The sequence below is a fragment of the Neoarius graeffei genome, chromosome 6 (genome assembly GCF_027579695.1).
Source record: "Neoarius graeffei isolate fNeoGra1 chromosome 6, fNeoGra1.pri, whole genome shotgun sequence".
Taxonomy (NCBI): domain Eukaryota; kingdom Metazoa; phylum Chordata; class Actinopteri; order Siluriformes; family Ariidae; genus Neoarius; species Neoarius graeffei.
Genome location: NC_083574.1, coordinates 54,070,982 through 54,091,301, shown reverse-complemented (window position 1 = coordinate 54,091,301; position 20,320 = coordinate 54,070,982). Strand labels below are relative to the sequence as shown.

At 40.5% G+C, this 20,320-nt stretch overlaps 1 protein-coding gene across 1 annotated transcript in view; it reads left to right on the top strand.

Annotated features, from left to right (window-relative positions):
- The window catches only part of tgm2l (transglutaminase 2, like), a 34,816-nt gene extending 24,412 nt beyond the window's left edge, over window positions 1–10,404 (top strand). Inside the window, exons 11-13 of the mRNA XM_060922955.1 lie at window positions 2,447–2,607; window positions 2,709–2,845; window positions 10,242–10,404. Of these exons, the coding sequence (XP_060778938.1) occupies window positions 2,447–2,607; window positions 2,709–2,845; window positions 10,242–10,404 (461 nt within the window). The remainder of the gene's footprint in view (window positions 1–2,446; window positions 2,608–2,708; window positions 2,846–10,241) is intronic.
- The last annotated feature ends 9,916 nt before the right edge of the window (window positions 10,405–20,320 follow it).

The following is a 20,320-nucleotide window of genomic DNA, read 5'->3' as shown; positions in this document are numbered from 1 at the left end:
GGATCACCAATCCCCCTAATTCTGCACCGACAAATAGTGGAGCAATATCAGAAAGGAGTTCGACAGTGTAAAATTGCAAAGAGTTTGAACATATCATCATCTACAGTGCATAATATCATCAAAAGATTCAGAGAATCTGGAAGAATCTCTGTGCGTAAGGGTCAAGGCCAGAAAACCATACTGGGTGCCCGTGATCTTCGGGCCCTTAGACGGCACTGCATCACATACAGGCATGCTTCTGTATTGGAAATCACAAAATGGGCTCAGGAATATTTCCAGAGAACATTATCTATGAACACAATTCACCGTGCCATCCGCCATTGCCAGCTAAAACTCTATAGTTCAAAGAAGAAGCCGTATCTAAACATGATCCAGAAGCGCAGACGTCTTCTCTGGGCCAAGGCTCATTTAAAATGGACTGTGGCAAAGTGGAAAACTGTTCTGTGGTCAGATGAATCAAAATTTGAAGTTCTTTATGGAAATCAGGGATGCCGTGTCATTCAGACTAAAGAGGAGAAGGACGACCCAAGTTGTTATCAGTGCTCAGTTCAGAAGCCTGCATCTCTGATGGTATGGGGTTGCATTAGTGCATGTGGCATGGGCAGCATACACATCTGGAAAGACACCATCAATGCTGAAAGGTATATCCAGGTTCTAGAGCAACATATGCTCCCATCCAGATGTCTCTTTCAGGGAAGACCTTGCATTTTCCAACATGACAATGCCAAACCACATACTGCATCAATTACAGCATCATGGCTGCGTAGAAGAAGGGTCCGGGTACTGAACTGGCCAGCCTGCAGTCCAGATCTTTCATCCATAGAAAACATTTGGCGCATCATAAAACGGAAGATACGACAAAAAAGACCTAAGACAGTTGAGCAACTAGAATCCTACATTAGACAAGAATGGGTTAACATTCCTATCCCTAAACTTGAGCAACTTGTCTCCTCAGTCCCCAGACGTTTACAGACTGTTGTACAGAGAAAAGGGGATGTCTCACAGTGGTAAACATGGCCTTGTCCCAACTTTTTTGAGATGTGTTGTTGTCATGAAATTTAAAATCACCTAATTTTTCTCTTTAAATGATACATTTTCTCATTTTAAACATTTGCTATGTCATCTATGTTCTATTCTGAATAAAATATGGAATTTTGAAACTTCCACATCATTGCATTCTGTTTTTATTTACAATTTGTACTTTGTCCCAACTTTTTTGGAATCGGGGTTGTACATTAAATACACAGGACAGTCCATCAGGATAAATTAGGTAGCATAACTGCAAAACTCGGATATGCCAATATGTCAGTATGAAAGAAATGCTTCATGTCAAGGTTAACTTCAGTAAGATTAAATAGGAAAGGAATGAATTAAAAAGGAGTGGAGATGTAGAGTGTTAGGTTTTGATCTGTGTGTCACGAAGGAGGTTGAATTGACAAAGTGTGATCTAGGAATGTAGACCTCTGCCACCTAAGAGATTTTGCCTCACGAATATTTGGGAGATTTTGCCTCACGGATTGATCCAGGAGCAAACAGTCACTGACACAGCTGCTCAGAGATCCATCCATCCATTATCTGTAGCCACTTATCCTGTTCTACTGGAGCCTATCCCAGCTGACTATAGACAAGAAGCGGGGTACACCCTGGACAAGTCGCCAGGTTATCACAGGGCTGACACATACAGACAACCACTCACACCTACAGTCAATTTAGAGCTACCAGTTAGCCTAACCTGCATGTCTTTGGACTGTGGGGGAAACCGGAGCACCCGGAGGAAACCCATACAGACATGGAGAGAACATGCAAATTCCACACAGAAAGGCCCTCGCCGGCTGCTGGGCTCGAACCCAGGACTTTCTTGCGGTGAGGTGACAGTGCTAACCACTACACCACCATGCCGCCGCTGCTCAGACATGTTTCTCAGTTTATTGTATAGGACAAACATGAGTATATATTTTCATTCAAGAGTGTGTTTTAGCTGTGGGATTGGATGATGATGATGATGTGATTGATGAAGCTAAATTATCTATGTACAACATAAATGGGTGATGAAGCATTACATATCACTGGTTTAGACTACACTACTGTATGAAAAAAAGGGGAAATTATGTACCATTATATCACCTGCCAGGATCATAGTCTTATGAAAAGAAGAAAAACATTACTGGTCAACATAACCTGCATTAAGCAGAGAGCAGAATATGCGAGCGAAGATAAATTTCAAGGATGTGACTTAACCAAAACAAGTAGCAATCAGACCAGCCTGTACCAGTTCAAGCATGCCAAACATACATATATATACAGATGTATATATACAGAAGAAAGACAGAATAAAAGAGGCTCATTAAGGTTTACAAAAGGCACAGAGTTATCCATCATATTAGAATTATTGTAAGTATGTGACATTTTCTGTGTTAAATAATTTTCTTTACTCATTGTCTCTTAGCTCATAAAGAAGTGATGAGGCTTCAGTATGATCATTATGGAGCATGTGTATCAGAGCATCACCTGATCAGAGTCACAGCACTCCTCCAAACCAGCAGTGAGCAAAATGCTATCCTGCAAGAAGTTAACATCCCCTTAAAAATGCCCAAGCTCCATATCAAGGTAATAACAAAAAACAAACGAAAAAACATGGCACTGATTTGGTTAATTAAATACTGACCTACTACATTAGTAGCATTCTCAATCTCAGTGTAATATTTCAGCTGATTGGAGAAGCAGTGGTATCACGTAAGCTGACAGCACTCATCTCCTTCACAAACCCACTGCCTATCACCTTGACTAGAGGAGTGTTTACAGTGGAGGGAGCAGGGCTAACAGGAGCACAGGAGATCCAGGCTCCGTACGTATAAGCTCGTCATCTCTGAGTTCTATTTTTGGCAAATGATTTTGTATAACTGTTACCAACCTAATTTATAGGAATACGGTGTATAGAATATGGATAATAAGTAGATTGGAGCAAATGGAAAATGAACTGGTGGCTACAAGCCATCAGCCCTTATTCTTTGCTTACCACATTTCATCACCATATTATAAAGACAAGTGTTGCCAGGCAAAACAAACCTCACCCGGCAGCACTTCATTTATACCTATATGTTGATAATGGTAATATTTCTCAATCATCAGCTGTCAGGTTATAGTCCTATGAAAATCCATGACCTTGAGTTTGACATTTCAAAGTCATTCAAGGTCAACGGTCATGGCGGCAACTGAAAGCCCATATGGCACTTCCTATAGTTGATATATATCTGTCTACCATCAACCGTTTTCAAGTTACAGCCATCTGAAAATCCGTGATCTTGAGTTTGATCTTTCAAGGTCACTCAAGGTCAAAGATCATGGTTCCAAATAAAAGGCCATATGGGAGCTCATAATAGTAAACATTTGTCTATCGGTAGCCGTTTTTGAGTTATAATGGAAAATATGGCATTTTGACCGAAAGTTGGACCTTTCTGGTGACCTTGACCTTCACCTTGACCCCCAAAATTTAATCAGGTAATCTACAGACAATTGCCCACCTACCCTGAAAATTTGAAGTCAACCATCTCGACGTTAGATTGTTAACAGACAGACACACAAACAAACAAACAAACCACACTGATTACCTCACCCCGTTTACTCCGTCGCGGGCAAGGTAAATATGGCTTCTCCCTCCCTAGAACAAACAAAATGTGCTGAGTATTACAGACCAAGAAAGCACAAATCAAGATAACAATCATCATGACACCTCAGCACATAGCTGCCAACTAGACACCAACACAAACATTTACCAATCTCTAATATGGGAAAAGATGTCATTAAAACAACATACCCTAATTTGTTTTTGGCATTCCCTGCAGACTCATACTCATTGAAAATATTGGTACAACTGTCTGTAAGGATTACTTAAAGGAATACGCCACCCCCAAGTGAAATTGAGTCAGTCCCTGCAGTCCCTAGAGTTGGATGAGTGAGCCAAAGCGTTTTGTAGCCGACCCAGCCATTGTCCTGATCTGGAAACGTCCCGGTTAGCTTTAGCTTAGCGTAGTCGCTGTAATCCGGCGTGTCCAGCTAGCATTGTCGTTGCAAAAGTGAATCAAATAACTCAAGATTTTTTATAATTATTTCTCATGACCTGTACATTCACATCGAGTACACATATCAATGCAAATTAACACGAAGGGATTTACTAGACCAATTTATATCTGGAACTATTTTCGGCCACAGCACAGGCAAAGCACCGCTGCAGGCGCAAAGACACCACGCAGCACCTGAAAACCCTGGTTTCCCTGGTAACACTGGTGTATTGACGGAAGTTGTGGTGCTGCATGGTGTCTTTGCGCCTGCAGCGGTGCTTTGCCTGTGCTGTGGCCGAAAATAGTTCCAGATATAAATTGGTCTAGTAAATCCCTTCATGTTAATTTGCACTGATATGTGTACTCGATGTGAATGTACAGGTCATAAGAAATAATTATAAAAAATCTTGAGTTATTTGATTCACTTTTGCAACGACAATGCTATCTGGAGACACCGGATTACAGCGACTACGCTAAGCTAAAGCTAACCGGGACGTTTCCAGATCAGGACAATGGCTGGGTCGGCTACAAAACGCTTTGGCTCACTCATCCAACTCTAGGGACTGCAGGGACTGACTCAATTTCACCTGGGGGTGGCGTATTCCTTTAAGTATCAAAGTATGTTTGTTGGGTTATGTATGGTAAACTCAAAGTTTAACTAGAGCAGCGGCTACAATTATCGACACCTTAAAGATATTTTGGCCATTGCAAAAGTAGAAAAGACTTTCAATACGTAAACTGTGCACGAATAATTACTTAAACTTCCACTGGAAAAAAAAGAGTTGATTCCAGATTACTTAGCATATCAGATCATGTGACACCCTTCCACAATTATCGACACCTTTGTCTACAGTTATCAACACCGTTCCAAAATTATTGACATCCAGATGATTATTTATTTTAAAAAAAATAATCGGTATGTGGTATTAAGCAAACAAAACATAGATTTTATTTAAAATTTGTTTTACATAGACTTATATTTAGTACAAAATATCTTTTACATAAATATATCGATGTCGGTGCTTACGTAAATGAGGAGGTAATTCTAATGTTTATAAACAAATGAACTGATGTTTAACCTGTCAGAAAATCTTTTTGTTCCACTTTCTACCCACTTTCTAAGTGTTTTCATAGATCACATTTTGTTAATCATTCGTTATTCTTTGTATTGATTTGTAGTTTTGTAGTTTACCAATAAATGTCAACAGGCAACTGGCACTGCAATCACATGAACATCCAGGTCAAAGGTCACATGTCATTCCTCGAACCAAAATATAAAATGTCTACTGATACTGTAATATGTGGTAGATATTTACAATAAACCGATATATATATATATATATATATATATATATATATATATATATATATATATATTTTTTTTTTTTTTTTTCTAAATGGAATAGAAAAATCTGAATATTTCAAGCATGTAATTTTTTTATATGCTAGGAATTTAATTCTGGTCTAATTCTATTTATTGCAATAGGATTCCAGATACTCTATAAGTATTCCATTCTGTTATGAATCAGAAAAAAAATGATTATAAATCACAGCACTTTTATTTTTTTTTAAGTACTTCATCTACTTCAACAATGTTACACAAAGCTCAGCAGTTGTAAATGTCACTTAATTCCACAGGGTGTCGATAATGGTGATCACTATTATTGACACCTCACGTGACTTCTCAAATGCGCATTTATATACAAAATGGAGACTGTCAAATGAAAGAGTAAGAAACAAAATAGGTTTTGACAAGGAGATCATGAAATATCTGTGAATTTGATGAGTAAAAACCATGTCCATGATCTTTCCACCATGCTTACCTGTGATGAGAACGTCCAGGTTCTCCTCAAATTGCTGATCGTGCTAAAAAAAATTCCATCTCAGGTAATGAGCTGTGTCATCAGACGACAAGATCAAAGGGCGAGGGGGGTCTTCCAGTTGAGTAATTAACCAGTGATAATTCTAGTAACTGAAACTCACCTTTGCAAAGTTGTTTTTTATTGGTAAATATGAAAAGGTGTCGATAATTATGGACAATCGATAATTGTAGCCACTGCAATAGATTTAAAAAAAAAAAGTAAAATGCCCCTGAAATCAAAACTGGTGTTTTAGAGCTGTTTGCACCTGTCCTTTAAAGAGAGAGAGAGAGAGAGAGAGAGAGAGAGAGAGATGTTCAATTACATTTTATAGTTAATCATTTCCAGGAAAATTATTAAATATTTTTGAGTCATCCTGTACAAGTCATGTGTTTGTCCAATTAAATACTCTCTACTGGAGGTGGGTCTTAATCTACAGTAGCAGTTTGATAGCAGCAAAATGGTTTGTCGAGGATTTTATGGCTGTGTCTTTTTTCACAATATTACCTTGTCCAGTTATCCCTTGCTTGAAAGGAAAAAAAGCAGTTCTTATTGGTTGGAGTTTATTCATTTCATAGAGGCACATTTTAGGAGGAATGTTTTACCAATTTGAGGCTGCTCAGTGCCAGATTGTGCCACCTTAGACTGATCTAGAATATGATTCCTTTTTATACTGTCAGGGCTTCTCCATCAGTAATAGTTACAGTGGTGCTTGAAAGTTTGTGAACCCTTTAGAATTTTCTATATTTCTGCACAAATATGACCTAAACCATCATCAGATTTTCACACAAGTCCTAAAAGTAGATAAAGAGAACCCAGTTAAACAAATGAGACAAAAATATTATACTTGGTCATTTATTTATTGAGGAAAATGATTCAATATTACATATCTGTGAGTGGCAAAAGTATGTGAACCTTTGCTTTCAGTATCTGGTGTGACCCCCTTGTGCAGCAATAACTGCAACTAAACATTTCCAGTAACTGTTGATCAGTCCTGCACACCGGCTTGGAGGAATTTTAGCCCATTCCTCCGTACAGAACAACTTCAACTCTGGGATGTTGGTGGGTTTCCTCACATGAACTGCTCGCTTCAGGTCCTTCCACAACATTTCCATTGGATTAAGGTCAGGACTTTGACTTGGCCATTCCAAAACATTAGCTTTATTCTTCTTTAATCATTCTTTGGTAGAACAACTTGTGTGCTTAGGGCCATTGTCTTGCTGCATGACCCACCTTCTCTTGAGATTCAGTTCATGGACAGATGTCCTGACATTTTCCTTTAGAATTTGCTGGTATAATTCAGAATTCATTGTTCCATCAATGATGGCAAGCCATTCTGGCCCAGATGCAGCAAAACAGGCCCAAACCATGATACTACCACCACCATGTTTCACAGATGGGATAAGGTTCTTATGCTGGAATGCAGTGTTTTCCTTTCTCCAAACATAACACTTCTCATTTAAACCAAAAATTTATATTTTGGTCTCATCCATCCACAAAACATTTTTCCAATAGCCTTCTGGCTTGTCCACGTGAGCTTTAGCAAACTGCAGATGAGCAGCAATGTTCTTTTTGGAGAGCAGTGGCTTTCTCCTTGCAACCCTGCAATGCACACTATTGTTGTTCAGTGTTCTCCTGATGGTGGACTCATGAACATTAACATTAGCCAATGTGAGAGAGGCCTTCAGTTGCTTTGAAGTTACCCTGGGGTCCTTTGTGACCTCGCCGACTATTACACGCCTTGCTCTTGGAGTGATCTTTGTTGGTCGACCACTTCTGGGGAGGGTAACAATGGCCTTGAATTTCCTCCATTTGTACACAATCTATCTGACTGTGGATTGGTGGAGTCCAAACTCTTTAGAGATGGTTTTGTAACCTTTTCCAGCCTGATGAGCATCAACAACGCTTTTTCTGAGGTCCTCAGAAATCTCCTTTGTTCGTGCCATGATACACTTCTACAAACATGTGTTGTGAAGATCAGACTTTGATAGATCCCTGTTCTTTAAATAAAACAGAGTGCCCACTCACACCTGATTCTCATCTGATTGACTGAAAACACCTGACTCTAATTTCACCTTCAAATTAACTGTTAATCCTAGAGGTTCACATACTTTTGCCACTCACAGATATATAATATTGGATCATTTTCCTCAATAAATAAATGACCAAGTATAATATTTTTGTCTCATTTGTTTAACTGGGTTCTCTTTATCTACTTTTAGGACTTGTGTGAAAATCTGAAGATGTTTTAGGTCATATTTATGCAGAAATATAGAAAATTCTAAAGGCTTCACAAACTTTCAAGCACCACTGTAGTAATAGTAAGCTAGTAATATAGCCAAAAGTATGTGGACATTTATCACACCGATGCAGTATGTGGTTCTTCCCCAAACTATCTATCCATCCATCCATCCATCATCTCTCTCATCTCATTATCTCTAGCCGCTTTATCCTGTTCTACAGGGTCACAGGCAAGCTGGAGCCTATCCCAGCTGACTACGGGCGAAAGGCGGGGTACACCCTGGACAAGTCGCCAGGTCATCACAGGGCTGACACATAGACACAGACAGCCATTCACACTCACATTCACACCTACGGTCAACTTAGAGTCACCAATTAGCCTAACCTGCATGTCTTTGGACTGTGGGGGAAACCGGAGCACCCGGAGGAAACCCACGCGGACACGGGGAGAACATGCAAACTCCGCACAGAAAGGCCCTCGTCGGCCACGGGGCTCGAACCCAGACCTTCTTGCTGTGAGGCGACAGCGCTAACCACTACACCACCGTGCCGCCCCATCCATTATCTATACCACTTATTTGTCAAGGTCACAGGGAAAGTGGAGCCAATCCCAGCTGACTTCGGGTAAGGTGGGGGGTAAACCCTGGGCAGGTCACCAATCTGTCACAAGACTAACACAGAGACAACCAACCATTCACACCTACAGGCAATTTAGAGTAGCCAGTTGACCTTATCTGCATGTCTTTGGACTGTGGGAGGAAACCATAGTACCTGCAGGAAACCCACACAGGCACATCTTCGTCAAACTATTGCCACAAAATTGGAAGCACACAATTGTCTGGAATGTCTTAATATACTGTAGAATTATAATTTTCCTTCACCTTAGTGCTGCTCAGGCTTAGTCCAAACCCTGTTCCAGCATAACAATGCCCCTGTGCACAGAATAAGGTCTATGAAAACATGTTTTTCCAACTCAAGTGGACTGAAAAGAACCCTAACCTCACTGAACAAATCTTCTCATCTGGGTGTGATGGTCAGGTATCCACATACTTTTGGCCACATACTGCATCATTTTATCTACTATTCAGATGTGTTAGATACCTCTTGGTGATAATCCTGCAGCTCTTTGTCACCATCAGTGCTGCTGATAGTTGATCTCAGCTCAAACATCCATGGCTTAACTTCAAAAATACATGGAATCTTGTCATGTAGGGGTGGCACGGTGGTGTAGTGGTTAGCACTGTCGCCTCACTGCAAGAATGTTCTGGGTTCAAGCCCAGTGGCTGATGGGGGCCTTCCTGTGTGGAGTTTGCATGTTCTCCCTGTGTCTGCGTGGGTTTCCTCCGGGTGCTCTGGTTTCCCGTATAGTCCAAAGACACACAGGTTAGGCTAATTGGTGTCTCTAAATTGACCGTAAGTGTGAATGGTTGTTTGTCTCTGTCAGCACTGCAACGATCTGGCAACTTGTCCAGGGTGTACCCCGCCTCTCACGCATAGTCAGCTGGGATAGGCTCCAGCTTGCCCGCAACCCTGCACAGGATAATGTATGAATGGATCTTGTCATGTAGGATATTATAGTTGCTAAAGTCAAAAGGTATGGGTGAAGGCTGCAGTGAGAAACCCTGCAAAGAACAAAAGCATTCATTGCACTTGCTTTTTTCCATACTCAGCTAATTTCCTAAGCTACTATCAGGTTTGTTTTGAATCAGAAAGAGTTTGGCATATCTCAAACACTATCAGTGAAGCATTTCAACATGCCATCATTCTAACATCATCAAATTTCTGCTTTCAAGCTATTTCGTATGAGTTTCACTTGGAAAGAAAACCATGTTCAATCATGCTTAGTACAGTACTAAGAAAAGAATCGGTGCTTTTACTATTATTCTGAACTATCCTACACAATCATTATGATCCCTGGATTAGCCTATGGAGTCCGTTAGAAAGAAGTATTTAAGGTTCTGTGTATTTGATAAGACTCTGTTTCTCATGAAGTTATTTGTTGACAAACTAAAATGACATACAGCGAGATCTACAGTTCTTTGTGTCTGAGATGATCTAATCTCACTTTTTGTGTTCTTAACAGTGGTAATATTGGACCTGGCCAGGATATTGTAGTGAAATTCTTCTTTAAACCCATTCGAGCTGGCCTGAGGAAGTTGCTGGTTGACTTTGACTCCGACAGACTGAAAGACGTCAAGGGTGAAGCTACTATCATTGTTCAGAAGAAAAGATATCACAATGCTTAAACAACTCAAACACAATGTTGAGTACAATACAATTGCTGCATGAAATCAGAAGAAGCTTATTGTAGCTGCAAGAGAACATGCTGACTTCTCAATATTATAATATCTGCATTTTATCAGTTTTTTTTCTTTTATCACTGCATACCTGTATCTTGTGGTTTTTTTTTTTTTTTCAAAAAACAAAAATCATATTTGTTTCTGTATATAAGACACATAATATGTGGACAATTATTTGAGCTCCTAGGAACCAGGGTGGGCCATACCTAGTCTGGCTAACGCGACTTCAAAGCTAAGCTCGCAACAGGCCCTCGTGTTGCGTCACACTTAGGATGGGCGGGCCCAGGCTAGGCCATACCACAAAAAATGAGTTAGAGGGTCTATGAGGTGGGGCATATAAGTGTAATTCATAAAAATTTTACCTTTACTAGTCATGTCTTTCTATTCTAGTTTTTGTTAAATTCTGTACTTCAGAGATCCAACAAAACTTAAACTTTAAATTGAAATTTCTCGAAATCAAAAAAATCTGGGATGGCCCGCCCTGGTTCTTCGGGGCTCATTTACCCTTTATGAATACAAAACTTTGATGTAATTTGCTTTTGAATAAATACAAAAATGGGTTTGGGCTTAAGTAATAAGCATTATACATGTGTTTAGAAAAAATCTTCTGGACTATTTGTGTTATTAATTATTAGTAACATTTATCTCTCTCACACACACACACGCACGCACACACACGGAGTATAAAGACAGATCAGTAAAACCTGAGCAATAATTGATAATTCCCTGGACACCATACATTCGATGGGATTCTGTTTCAATTGCATTCTACATGAATCTCTCCAGTCCATGAGCTCTGCTGCTTACTGCACACCAACAAATGTACAGATTTAGAATGCAGACTGAGCAGTGAATAGTAATCTTGTTTTTTCATTATGATTTTGTATGAAATGTATTATATCTGTGGTTTGAGTGATTATACACTGGCAGTCAATGAAAAAGTCCAGGTCAATAATTCAACATATTATGCAATACGGAGTTGGGGAAATGTTTGTTTTGAGATGTTTCTATTGAATAGCGTGCACAGAAGTCATTAATGAGTTCTCCTCAATCCAAACATTTTTCAATAGTCTTCAGGGAGTGGTCTTTAGGAATCAGCTCAAAGTGCTGTTTTGGAGAAAAACAAAAATTTGTACACGGTTGAAAGGATGGGTTGGATAGCCTTTATTAAGGCCATGAAAAAGCCGACTTTTGTATTCCTTATGTCCAAGATGCCACGGTTAAATCCAGATGACAGATGGCGGGCCCTCGGCATGGTGCAAGCCGGCCTAAGTTTTTCAGAAGTTGGGCGTCGATTGAATGTCCAAACCCTGCCATGGCCTGCGTATTCACCTGATCTCAATCCCATTGAGCATTTATGGGATCACCTTGGTGTTCAGATCCAGAACCGTGTTCCTCGTCCCATGAACAGAGGTCAACTGATCCAGGCTCTTCAAGAGGAGTGGCAGGCCATTCCACAAGACAGGATTCGCCGTTTGATACGCAGTATGCGTCGCAGACTGACGGCTTGTATTGCTGTTGGTGGGGACAATACTCGGTACTGAAGCTGCAACTTTCCAATTACAGGGTATCCATTTTGTTCGGACTGTACATTATCAAAGCTCACAACAATTGTGATTTTTTGTTTATTCATCTCGAGTTAAATGTCAGTATATTGATCTGTAAGCTTCTAGTACATGATTTCATAGCTTCTGAATAAAATTATTTTCATAAATGTCACCTGGACATTTTCATTGACTGTCAGTGTATATGGATCAACACTTGCATTTCATTGATCATCTCTGCTTCTCTTCCCCCTTCTCACATCTTGTCAGGATTTGGGACCTTTCACGCGGTGCAGGTCCTCTCTTCCACCACTAGATGTACCCATTTTGCCCATTTGTGTCGATTTTGCAAATTGCTTACACCTGTGTCTAGTTAGCATGGAGGTATATATTGTGTGCCTAGCCTTGTGCTCCTTGCTGAGTTTTTAGTGTTACTGAGAATGTTAGCTTTGTGTTTGAGAGCATTTGATGGCTTTTTTTGGACGCTGTCTTAGTTTGTTTGTTTTTTTAATCTTCTATGTGGTCTTCCCCCCCATGCCCACCCCTTTGGCCTGTTTTCTTTTTTCCCCCTAGATTTTGCTTTATGGACTACCTTTTGTGAAGTCTGTTACTGAGCCCTTGTATGGGGCCTGTTTGGTGCAAGACCTGCATTAGTTTGGAATTTGCTAGATCCAAGGGAGTAACTTTGATTTTGACATTGGTGGGGACACAAAAGTGATCCAAGGCAGAGCTTCCGAAAGGTGTTTTTTTTTTCCATTAGCAATCATAATTTCATGTCATGCAGATCTTATTGGTTAACAAGGGCAGCTGTGGCCTAATGGTTAGGGAGTTGGTCTTTGGATTGCACATTCAAATCCCACCCTTACATCTCCATCCATGGCTGAAGTGCCCTTGAGCAAGGCACCTAACCCAACATTGCTCCAGGGACTGTCTAACACCAAGTTACATTGCACCAGCATTCCTTTTCTCTGCAGCTATGCAGTAGCCTAGCTCTGATGCGTCCTGTCACATAACTAAACCTGCCTAAGGAGCCGCAGCAATACTTTTATGAAGGGTTTCCATACATCAAAAGGATTTTGTTGAGTTTTTAAAGCTCGACGGAACCACTGCACTTGCATTCTTGACTTTGAAGAAGAATGAACGAATGTCTCGTTTCTTGGGAGGGGGGCCGTCATCCATGATACTCAAGTCAGCATGCGAGTCGTAGGGCAAGCATGCATGGACATCGAAGTCCAGCTCAATTTGTAGGCTGACGGAGAGTGCGGGGTGCGTGGGGTAGGTCAGGTGTGTACGTGTGAGATACGGGCGGTTGATGGGCGGGTAGTCACGGCTGCTGTGGGAAGTGTGCTGCTTTTACAGCAGATGGAGTGACCGTAGCCTGGGCCCGCCCATCCTAAGTGTGACGCAACACAGGGGGCTTTGAAGTTGCGTTAGCCAGACTAGAGTGACAGCTGGGATAGCCAACCATGTAAGTTAGCGAGAAACAGGTAGCTAATCAGAGAATGATATCTACGTTAGACGGGGGATTATTAGCAGTGTCCTACATTTAACCCTTTGTGTGCCATATAATCATTGCTCAGGTTAGGGCATCGGTTTTATTGATCGTGATTACACAGTAAATTTGCAAAAATTTGTAAATTTGCAGAAAACCACCAGGTCGTTTTCTCATAAACAAACCAGCGCTGACGTAGGATTCAGAGGGAGGCGTCCCACAGATGACATCACGAAAATCAATGTTTCCCCGGAAATCCAAATGCCAAATTTTTTCCAGAGGTGGACCAATTCGCCTCAGATGGTTTGATTTCAACTGAATTTTTCTGGTATTGCGCAAGGTAAAAAAATTGCAGAGAATGCAGAATGTTAGATATTTGACCAAAGTTTAATATAAAATAGAATTACATTGATCTTGCTCCTGAATTTACCTGTGATATGCACTTTAAAGTGTAGTAACTTCATGGACAACTATAACTACAGCCACTTAATTGGAAACAAAGTACACCCTCCTTCAATTCTATGTTTTTATTTATCAGGGTCTAAATAACAATTGAGTGTTCACTGAACAACTATTAAGCATAGGTCACAAAAAAAGACACAATATACTTCAAAATGTGGTCACTTACCCCCCCCCCAAAAAAAAAAAAGTAAACCAACAATTCAGCAACAAGGTGGTGGTAGGGGGAATAAGTACACCCTATAATTCAGTAACATGTAGAACATCATTTAGCAACAATACCTTGTACAACCTGAAAAAGTTGGGATGGTATGGAAAATGCAAATTAAAAAAAAGAAAGCCGTGATTTTTAAATGTACTTTGACTTGTTTTTCTTTGGAGACTATATGAACCCAAGATATTTCATGTTTTATCTGGTCAATTTCATTTGTTAATACACATCCATTTCCCTGTACCTGTGTGGGTTTCCTCCAGGTGCTCCGGTTTCCTGCTACAGTCCAAAGACATGCGTATTGACTACTTTCACGTTACCCATAATGTTTTGCGCCTTGGGGGGGTGACCAAAATCTAAACAAACTAAAACATGGTGTCACACACTGACTAATCTTTCAAATTTAAATCTCCTTAAAGAAGTGTCAAAGAAGTGTCAAAACTAACTAAACCAAAGCCTTTTCTGTGGACTTCCAGAAATCAATCAGTAAAAAAGCACTTGTAAATATATTGAGGGCTTTGAACATCTCTACTTCAGGTGACCATCAGCAGCCTTCTTCATCTGTCATCATGGCTGTTCCAACAATTACTTACCTGCAGCAGTTAAAAGATTGGCAGAAGAGCTTCGAAAGATTGGCACTGATCGTAGAAGAATGCACAGTGAAATCGTTTCTGCTGGGTACGATGAGAAAACTAAGAAAATACAAAATGATTTGTGCATGGGAACACAAGCAAGGAATTCAGTTAAGTACTGTAAACACAGCAGGACTGTCAAATTTATTTTTTAAGTTGATTTTGATTTCCTTCACTCTGATTTTCCTCGGGCTCATATGCTACCAGATTATGACAATCTTTGGGCTGTTAGAGGACGCTGTGAGGGCAACAGAGTCAAATACTCCATTCGATCTACCTCCAGAAACACTAAAAAGGGAAGGACATGGAAGCTTACTTACACTGCATCATTTGCACTTTGTTTTGGGAGTTGATCCTTTCACACTTTGACTTGTCTTTGTTTTTCGGTTTTCACACTTTTTATGATTAAACACAAAGACAGAGGGGTTGTAGGCTTCGTGACTTGGATCATCAGACTTTACTCCACCACTGAAGTGCGCAGAACACAACTGTGTGTTTTCTGTCAGTGTAAAATTTTTATGCTGAATTCTGTCTAACCACGCTTTTCGAAGCTTGGCACTCTCAGGTCGCCGACCCCCCACAGGGGACTTTTAGGACTGTTAGTAAACACACATCTAAAGCTCAGTGAGTTTTTGTGCTAGAAACATTCAAGTAACACCACTAGAAACCTTGAATCTTCTAGTTTTCTATATATATATATATATATATATATATATATATATATATATATATATATATACAGTATATAAACTTTAGCACTTTGTAAAGAGAATAAAAACAAATCTTACGAATTTCAGTACTTCAGCCAGCAGCAGCCTCTTAACGACACACCCATCAGCTATTCACATGTTAAGTGCATGGAACATCAGTGTCGTCATTTGCTCATTGTGTAGCAAGGGGAGGTGAGAACACGCCCCATTTCACTGGTATAAACAAGTGAGCACATGTTCACTTGTTTCCATACCAACTGAGGCCCTGTCCACACGGCAACGGATTCAGGTGACTCCGATACAATTGCTTATCGTTTAGGCCTGGCGTCCACACGGCACCAGCGTTTTGGGTGCCCAAAACGCAATCTTTTTGAGAACGGGTTCCAGAGTGGAAAGATCTGGCAACGTTGCCGTTGTGAAGTCGTCTGGATGAGTAGAACAGATTTGTTTACGATGATGTCACAACCACATGACTGTGAGTGCTTCACGCGGGTAGAAGTGTAACGAACTCGATGCGAGTTGTCAACAAATCCTATAACTTGGTTCATGAAACGTGCTTACAAAATATTTTCACTGTGAATATTTATTGTGTAATGGTGCAAAGTGAGAGAGAGAGAGAGACTCTGCCCTTAGGGCAGAGTCAATCCCGCCAGCAAAAATAGGGAAAAAAAGGAGCGATCTCACCTCTTCAGATATTGGTTTAAGTCCTACAATACATTCCTCAAAAAGGGCGTAGAAGAGCAAATTAATCCATCAATGTGTAGCATTCAATTTATTCCGGACCATTAAAGACGCCGCCTTCCGCGTAGAATCATACGTCATCCTCGCCGCCATATTGGATAGGTCAAAGCGGAGAATAAAGATTCATGTGCTGCGTTTAACTGTACCAACAGGTTTACCGTCCAAACGAGATCACATGGGATTACCTTTCACAGGTGAGAAACAACAAATTAATCCATCAACGTGTAGCATTCAATTTATTCCGGACCATTAAAGACGCCGCCTTCCACGCAGAATCATACGTCATCCTCGCCGCCATATTGGATAGGTCAAAGCGGAGAATAAAGATTAGCTGCGTTTAACTGTACCAACAGGTTTGCCGTCCAAACGAGATCACATGGGATTACCTTTCACAGGTGAGACTGGAAAAATACTTTTCATTGTATTTGGTCATTATAATGTAATTTTACGAACAGATTTTCCTGACTTTGTGGCTAATATGAAGTCTCGCGCATAATAGTTTATGCGCATGCGTCCTTACTTCTTCTATTGTTCTGGTGTCTCCGAAGGGACCGTCTTACAGCGCCCCTAGAGGTGTGGCATGTGTATTGCATCGTTTTCAGCAAGCGTTGCGTTGCCATATGGACCTGATATTTTACTGATCGTTGCCCATTTGGACGCGATATATTTTTAAATAACATCTCGTTGCCGTTGTCGTGTGGATGTAGCCTGAGAAACTTTGAGGAAGTGCCTGGTCAAGACAGTCTGTTCCATGCCCCAAACTCGTGGTAGAGTACAACAAGTTCATGGGTGGTGTGGACTTGTCTGACCAGTACTACACAGCACAAAACTATGAAGTAGTACAAGAAGCTTTTTCTTTACTTCCTGGACATTGCTGCAACAAATGCCTTCATACTCTACAAAGAACTCATGCAAAACATGCAGAAGAAAAGCCTGAGCCACAGGCATTTCATGGAGGAGCTCACTGCACAGCTGTGTGGTGTCCCACTGCGTTTTGAGGCCCCAAAGGCTCCTCTGAAGAAAGTTGACAAGGCTCACAAGCCAGTTTGTGGGATTGAGCTGAACACAAATGGGAATAGGGCCAGTGATGGTCGCAGAGCCTGTGTGTACTGCAGGTTGCAGGGAAGGAAAACAAAAACCCTGTGGAAGTGCAAAACATGTGATGTTTTCCTTTGCCTTCAACCTGACAGGAACTGTTATGATGCTTGGCATCCAGATGAGGACTGTGATGAGGACTGACAGCAGAGAGCCACAATCCAGGGATGATCATTAGCTACTGAACATTTTATTGAGTATCTTACAGCTGAAGAGGGCATATTTATTATAAGATTTAGAAGAAGACAGAATATTTAATCTGTGATTGTGATAGCTTTGGCTTTTAAGGCTTCTTTTCTTTGCAGTAATTTTCCAAGCAGAGTGGTGTGAGGGCAGGGAGGTACAGTGGCCAGGGTCTTTGTCTTTGACAGTGACAGGGGTGAGGGGGGATTACAGGTGAATTACACCCACCTCATCAATATTCATTTGAAAGCGACTTTTGAGAAAACAAAGGTAGTCTGAAGTTTCTACAATTAGTATTGAAACTACATAACATTTCTGAATGCTGTTCTTACTTTTATGTAGCCAACACCTATGTTTACAAGGTTCAGACTTCAAAAGTCTTGTGCAGATATATTTATAGTGGTTTTTACAAGGTTTGAAGACTCTGAAAATAGTTTTTTGTAAGGTTGTGTTTGCACTTAATTTAAATAAAAACAAATTTCATTACATTCACTTTACTCTCATATTAATATTGCTGAGGGTGTCCAGAATATAACCATGTGTGTCACTTTTGCATGGATGTTTTTAGTTAGATGAAATACTTAATGTCAAGGTTTATCAGACTGCCACAGAGTGTCTTGACAGGCCCAGGACCTCAGAGTGTTAGCTTCTTTAGGTACTCTATAAAATTTTAAATCAAGAAAAGTAATTTTTCCCCATGTGAATTTGCAGAAATTACTGAGGTTCTCTGGCTTAGTAAACAAATATAGTGCCTGCTTACCCCCCAAGGTGCAGAGCATTATGGGTATGTGAAAGTAGTCAATTAGGTCAACAGGCTGCTCTAAATTGAGGTGTTTTACCTGACGTCACAGGGTCACGTGACGCCCCGGTGTCTGCCATTTTGAACGTCAAGCTACATACTAACGCTGCAGACAGAGAGGGAGAACCAGCTTGAAAAAAAACGTGTTACAGACACCTAGAATAGATTAATTTGTCAGTAAGCACTCTATAAATAACCATGGTGTTTGCTTGTTGTGCTGTGGGCTGCCACAACAGACAGGGACAGCGTGCAGGACGCTCCTTTTACCGGTTTCTAGTGATGGGAATTTCGGCTCTTTTTCGGGAGCCGGCTCTTTTGGCTCTAAATAACTATAAGGAGCCGGCTCTTTCGGCTCCGAAACGGCTCCTGAGATTTTATTTTTGATTTAATTACTGCAATTAACTAGTTAATTAATTACATTATTATTTATATTTTATCAATTGTTAGGACTGGGACTGTTTTGGCCTCTAGAGGCCACTGTTATTTCCTGTTTTTGTCTATGTTTGTTTTGGCCTCTAGAGGTCGCCACTGTGTCCTGTGTTTTGGGTTGGTGTTGATTGCCTGTTTTCATTAGTGTCACCTGTTTCCAATTTATTTTGTGTATTTATACCCCCTGAGTTCAGTCCTCTTGTTGCAGAGTCTTTGTGCTGTTATGTTTAAGCTCTAGTTACCTCTGTTCTGATTTCCTCGTCCATGTCTTCTTTGTATTTTTGCTTTCTTTTGGACTTTGTGGATTTTGTTTTTTGACTTTGTGAATTTTCTGAGCGTTTGGTATTTTTGCCTTTTCTTTTCTAGTTTTTTTGGCTTTTGTATTGACTTTGAACTTTTGGATTTTTTATTTTTTTCCTTAAGATCTTCTGAGCGTTTTGGATTATACTTTTTTGGATTTTTGTAAATATTGTAAATAAACCTTTTGATACTTTTTCTACTTCTGCCTCACGCCTCTGCATTTGAGTCATCCCCCTGGTGGCCTAGTGGGGGTTTGCTGGGTTTGCTGGCTTATCACACCAGCGAATCAGGTTCGAATTCCAGCAAAACCCTAACATCAATAGGATGTTTTCCATTTTATTTTTTAGTTTTTGTAGCCATTGTAAAGCTTTGTAAAGTATAGCAGTGTAACACTGTTCTAGCTATAGAAATAAAACTTACTTACCAATTAATACATTATTTTCTCACAAACATAATGCAAAACTGTGTTATATTACCAATATAAAATACACAGCTGATTTTCCCCTCCTCAGGTGCCTCACAGACTCCTCTCCCCTGCGCTCCACAGCTTTAAGCATTACACCAATTTTTGTATTTTCGCAGCTGTGAATGACATCAACCCCCCCAACCAAAAAAAGTAGGCGTACACCATGCTACTTTTTTTCCTTTGAATGGTAATAGACAACACAAAGACGCAATCGAACAGCAACTTTTTTTGGTGAAAGTCTCTCTCTCTCTGAGGCACCTAAGGACAAAAATCTAATTCGGCTACCTAACTCGGCTCCCACCGAAGAGCCGGCTCCCGTCGTTCACTTCAAAGAGCCGGCTCTTTGAACCGGATCGTTCGCGACCGACACATCACTACTGGTTTCCTACTGACCCAGACAAGAGGGCCAAATGGATTGCAGCTGTGAAGAGACAGGATTGGGAGCCAACAGAGTACTCCAGACTTTGCAGTGATCATTTCATTTCAGGTTAGTTTATCAGTTAATGCAATTTTGATAAAATATATAGCAAAAAGTAAATGGGTCAGTGTTTGTTAACCCATCTGAGCAGTGAAACAAGGCAGTGTTAATTTGTCTAGGGTTGCATGTAGCAGACATCAGACATAAAACGCAATAACAGAGGCTAGAAAGAAACGGGACACAGAAATAAATAAACAGGGCTCCATACCAAGGCTGGGTACAGTGTTTGTGATAAAAGACAGATCCAATTTAACACGAATCACAGCTTACTTTCTTGTTAAAATGTGCAAAGGTCTCCACCATCTCATACCGCCTTGCACTGA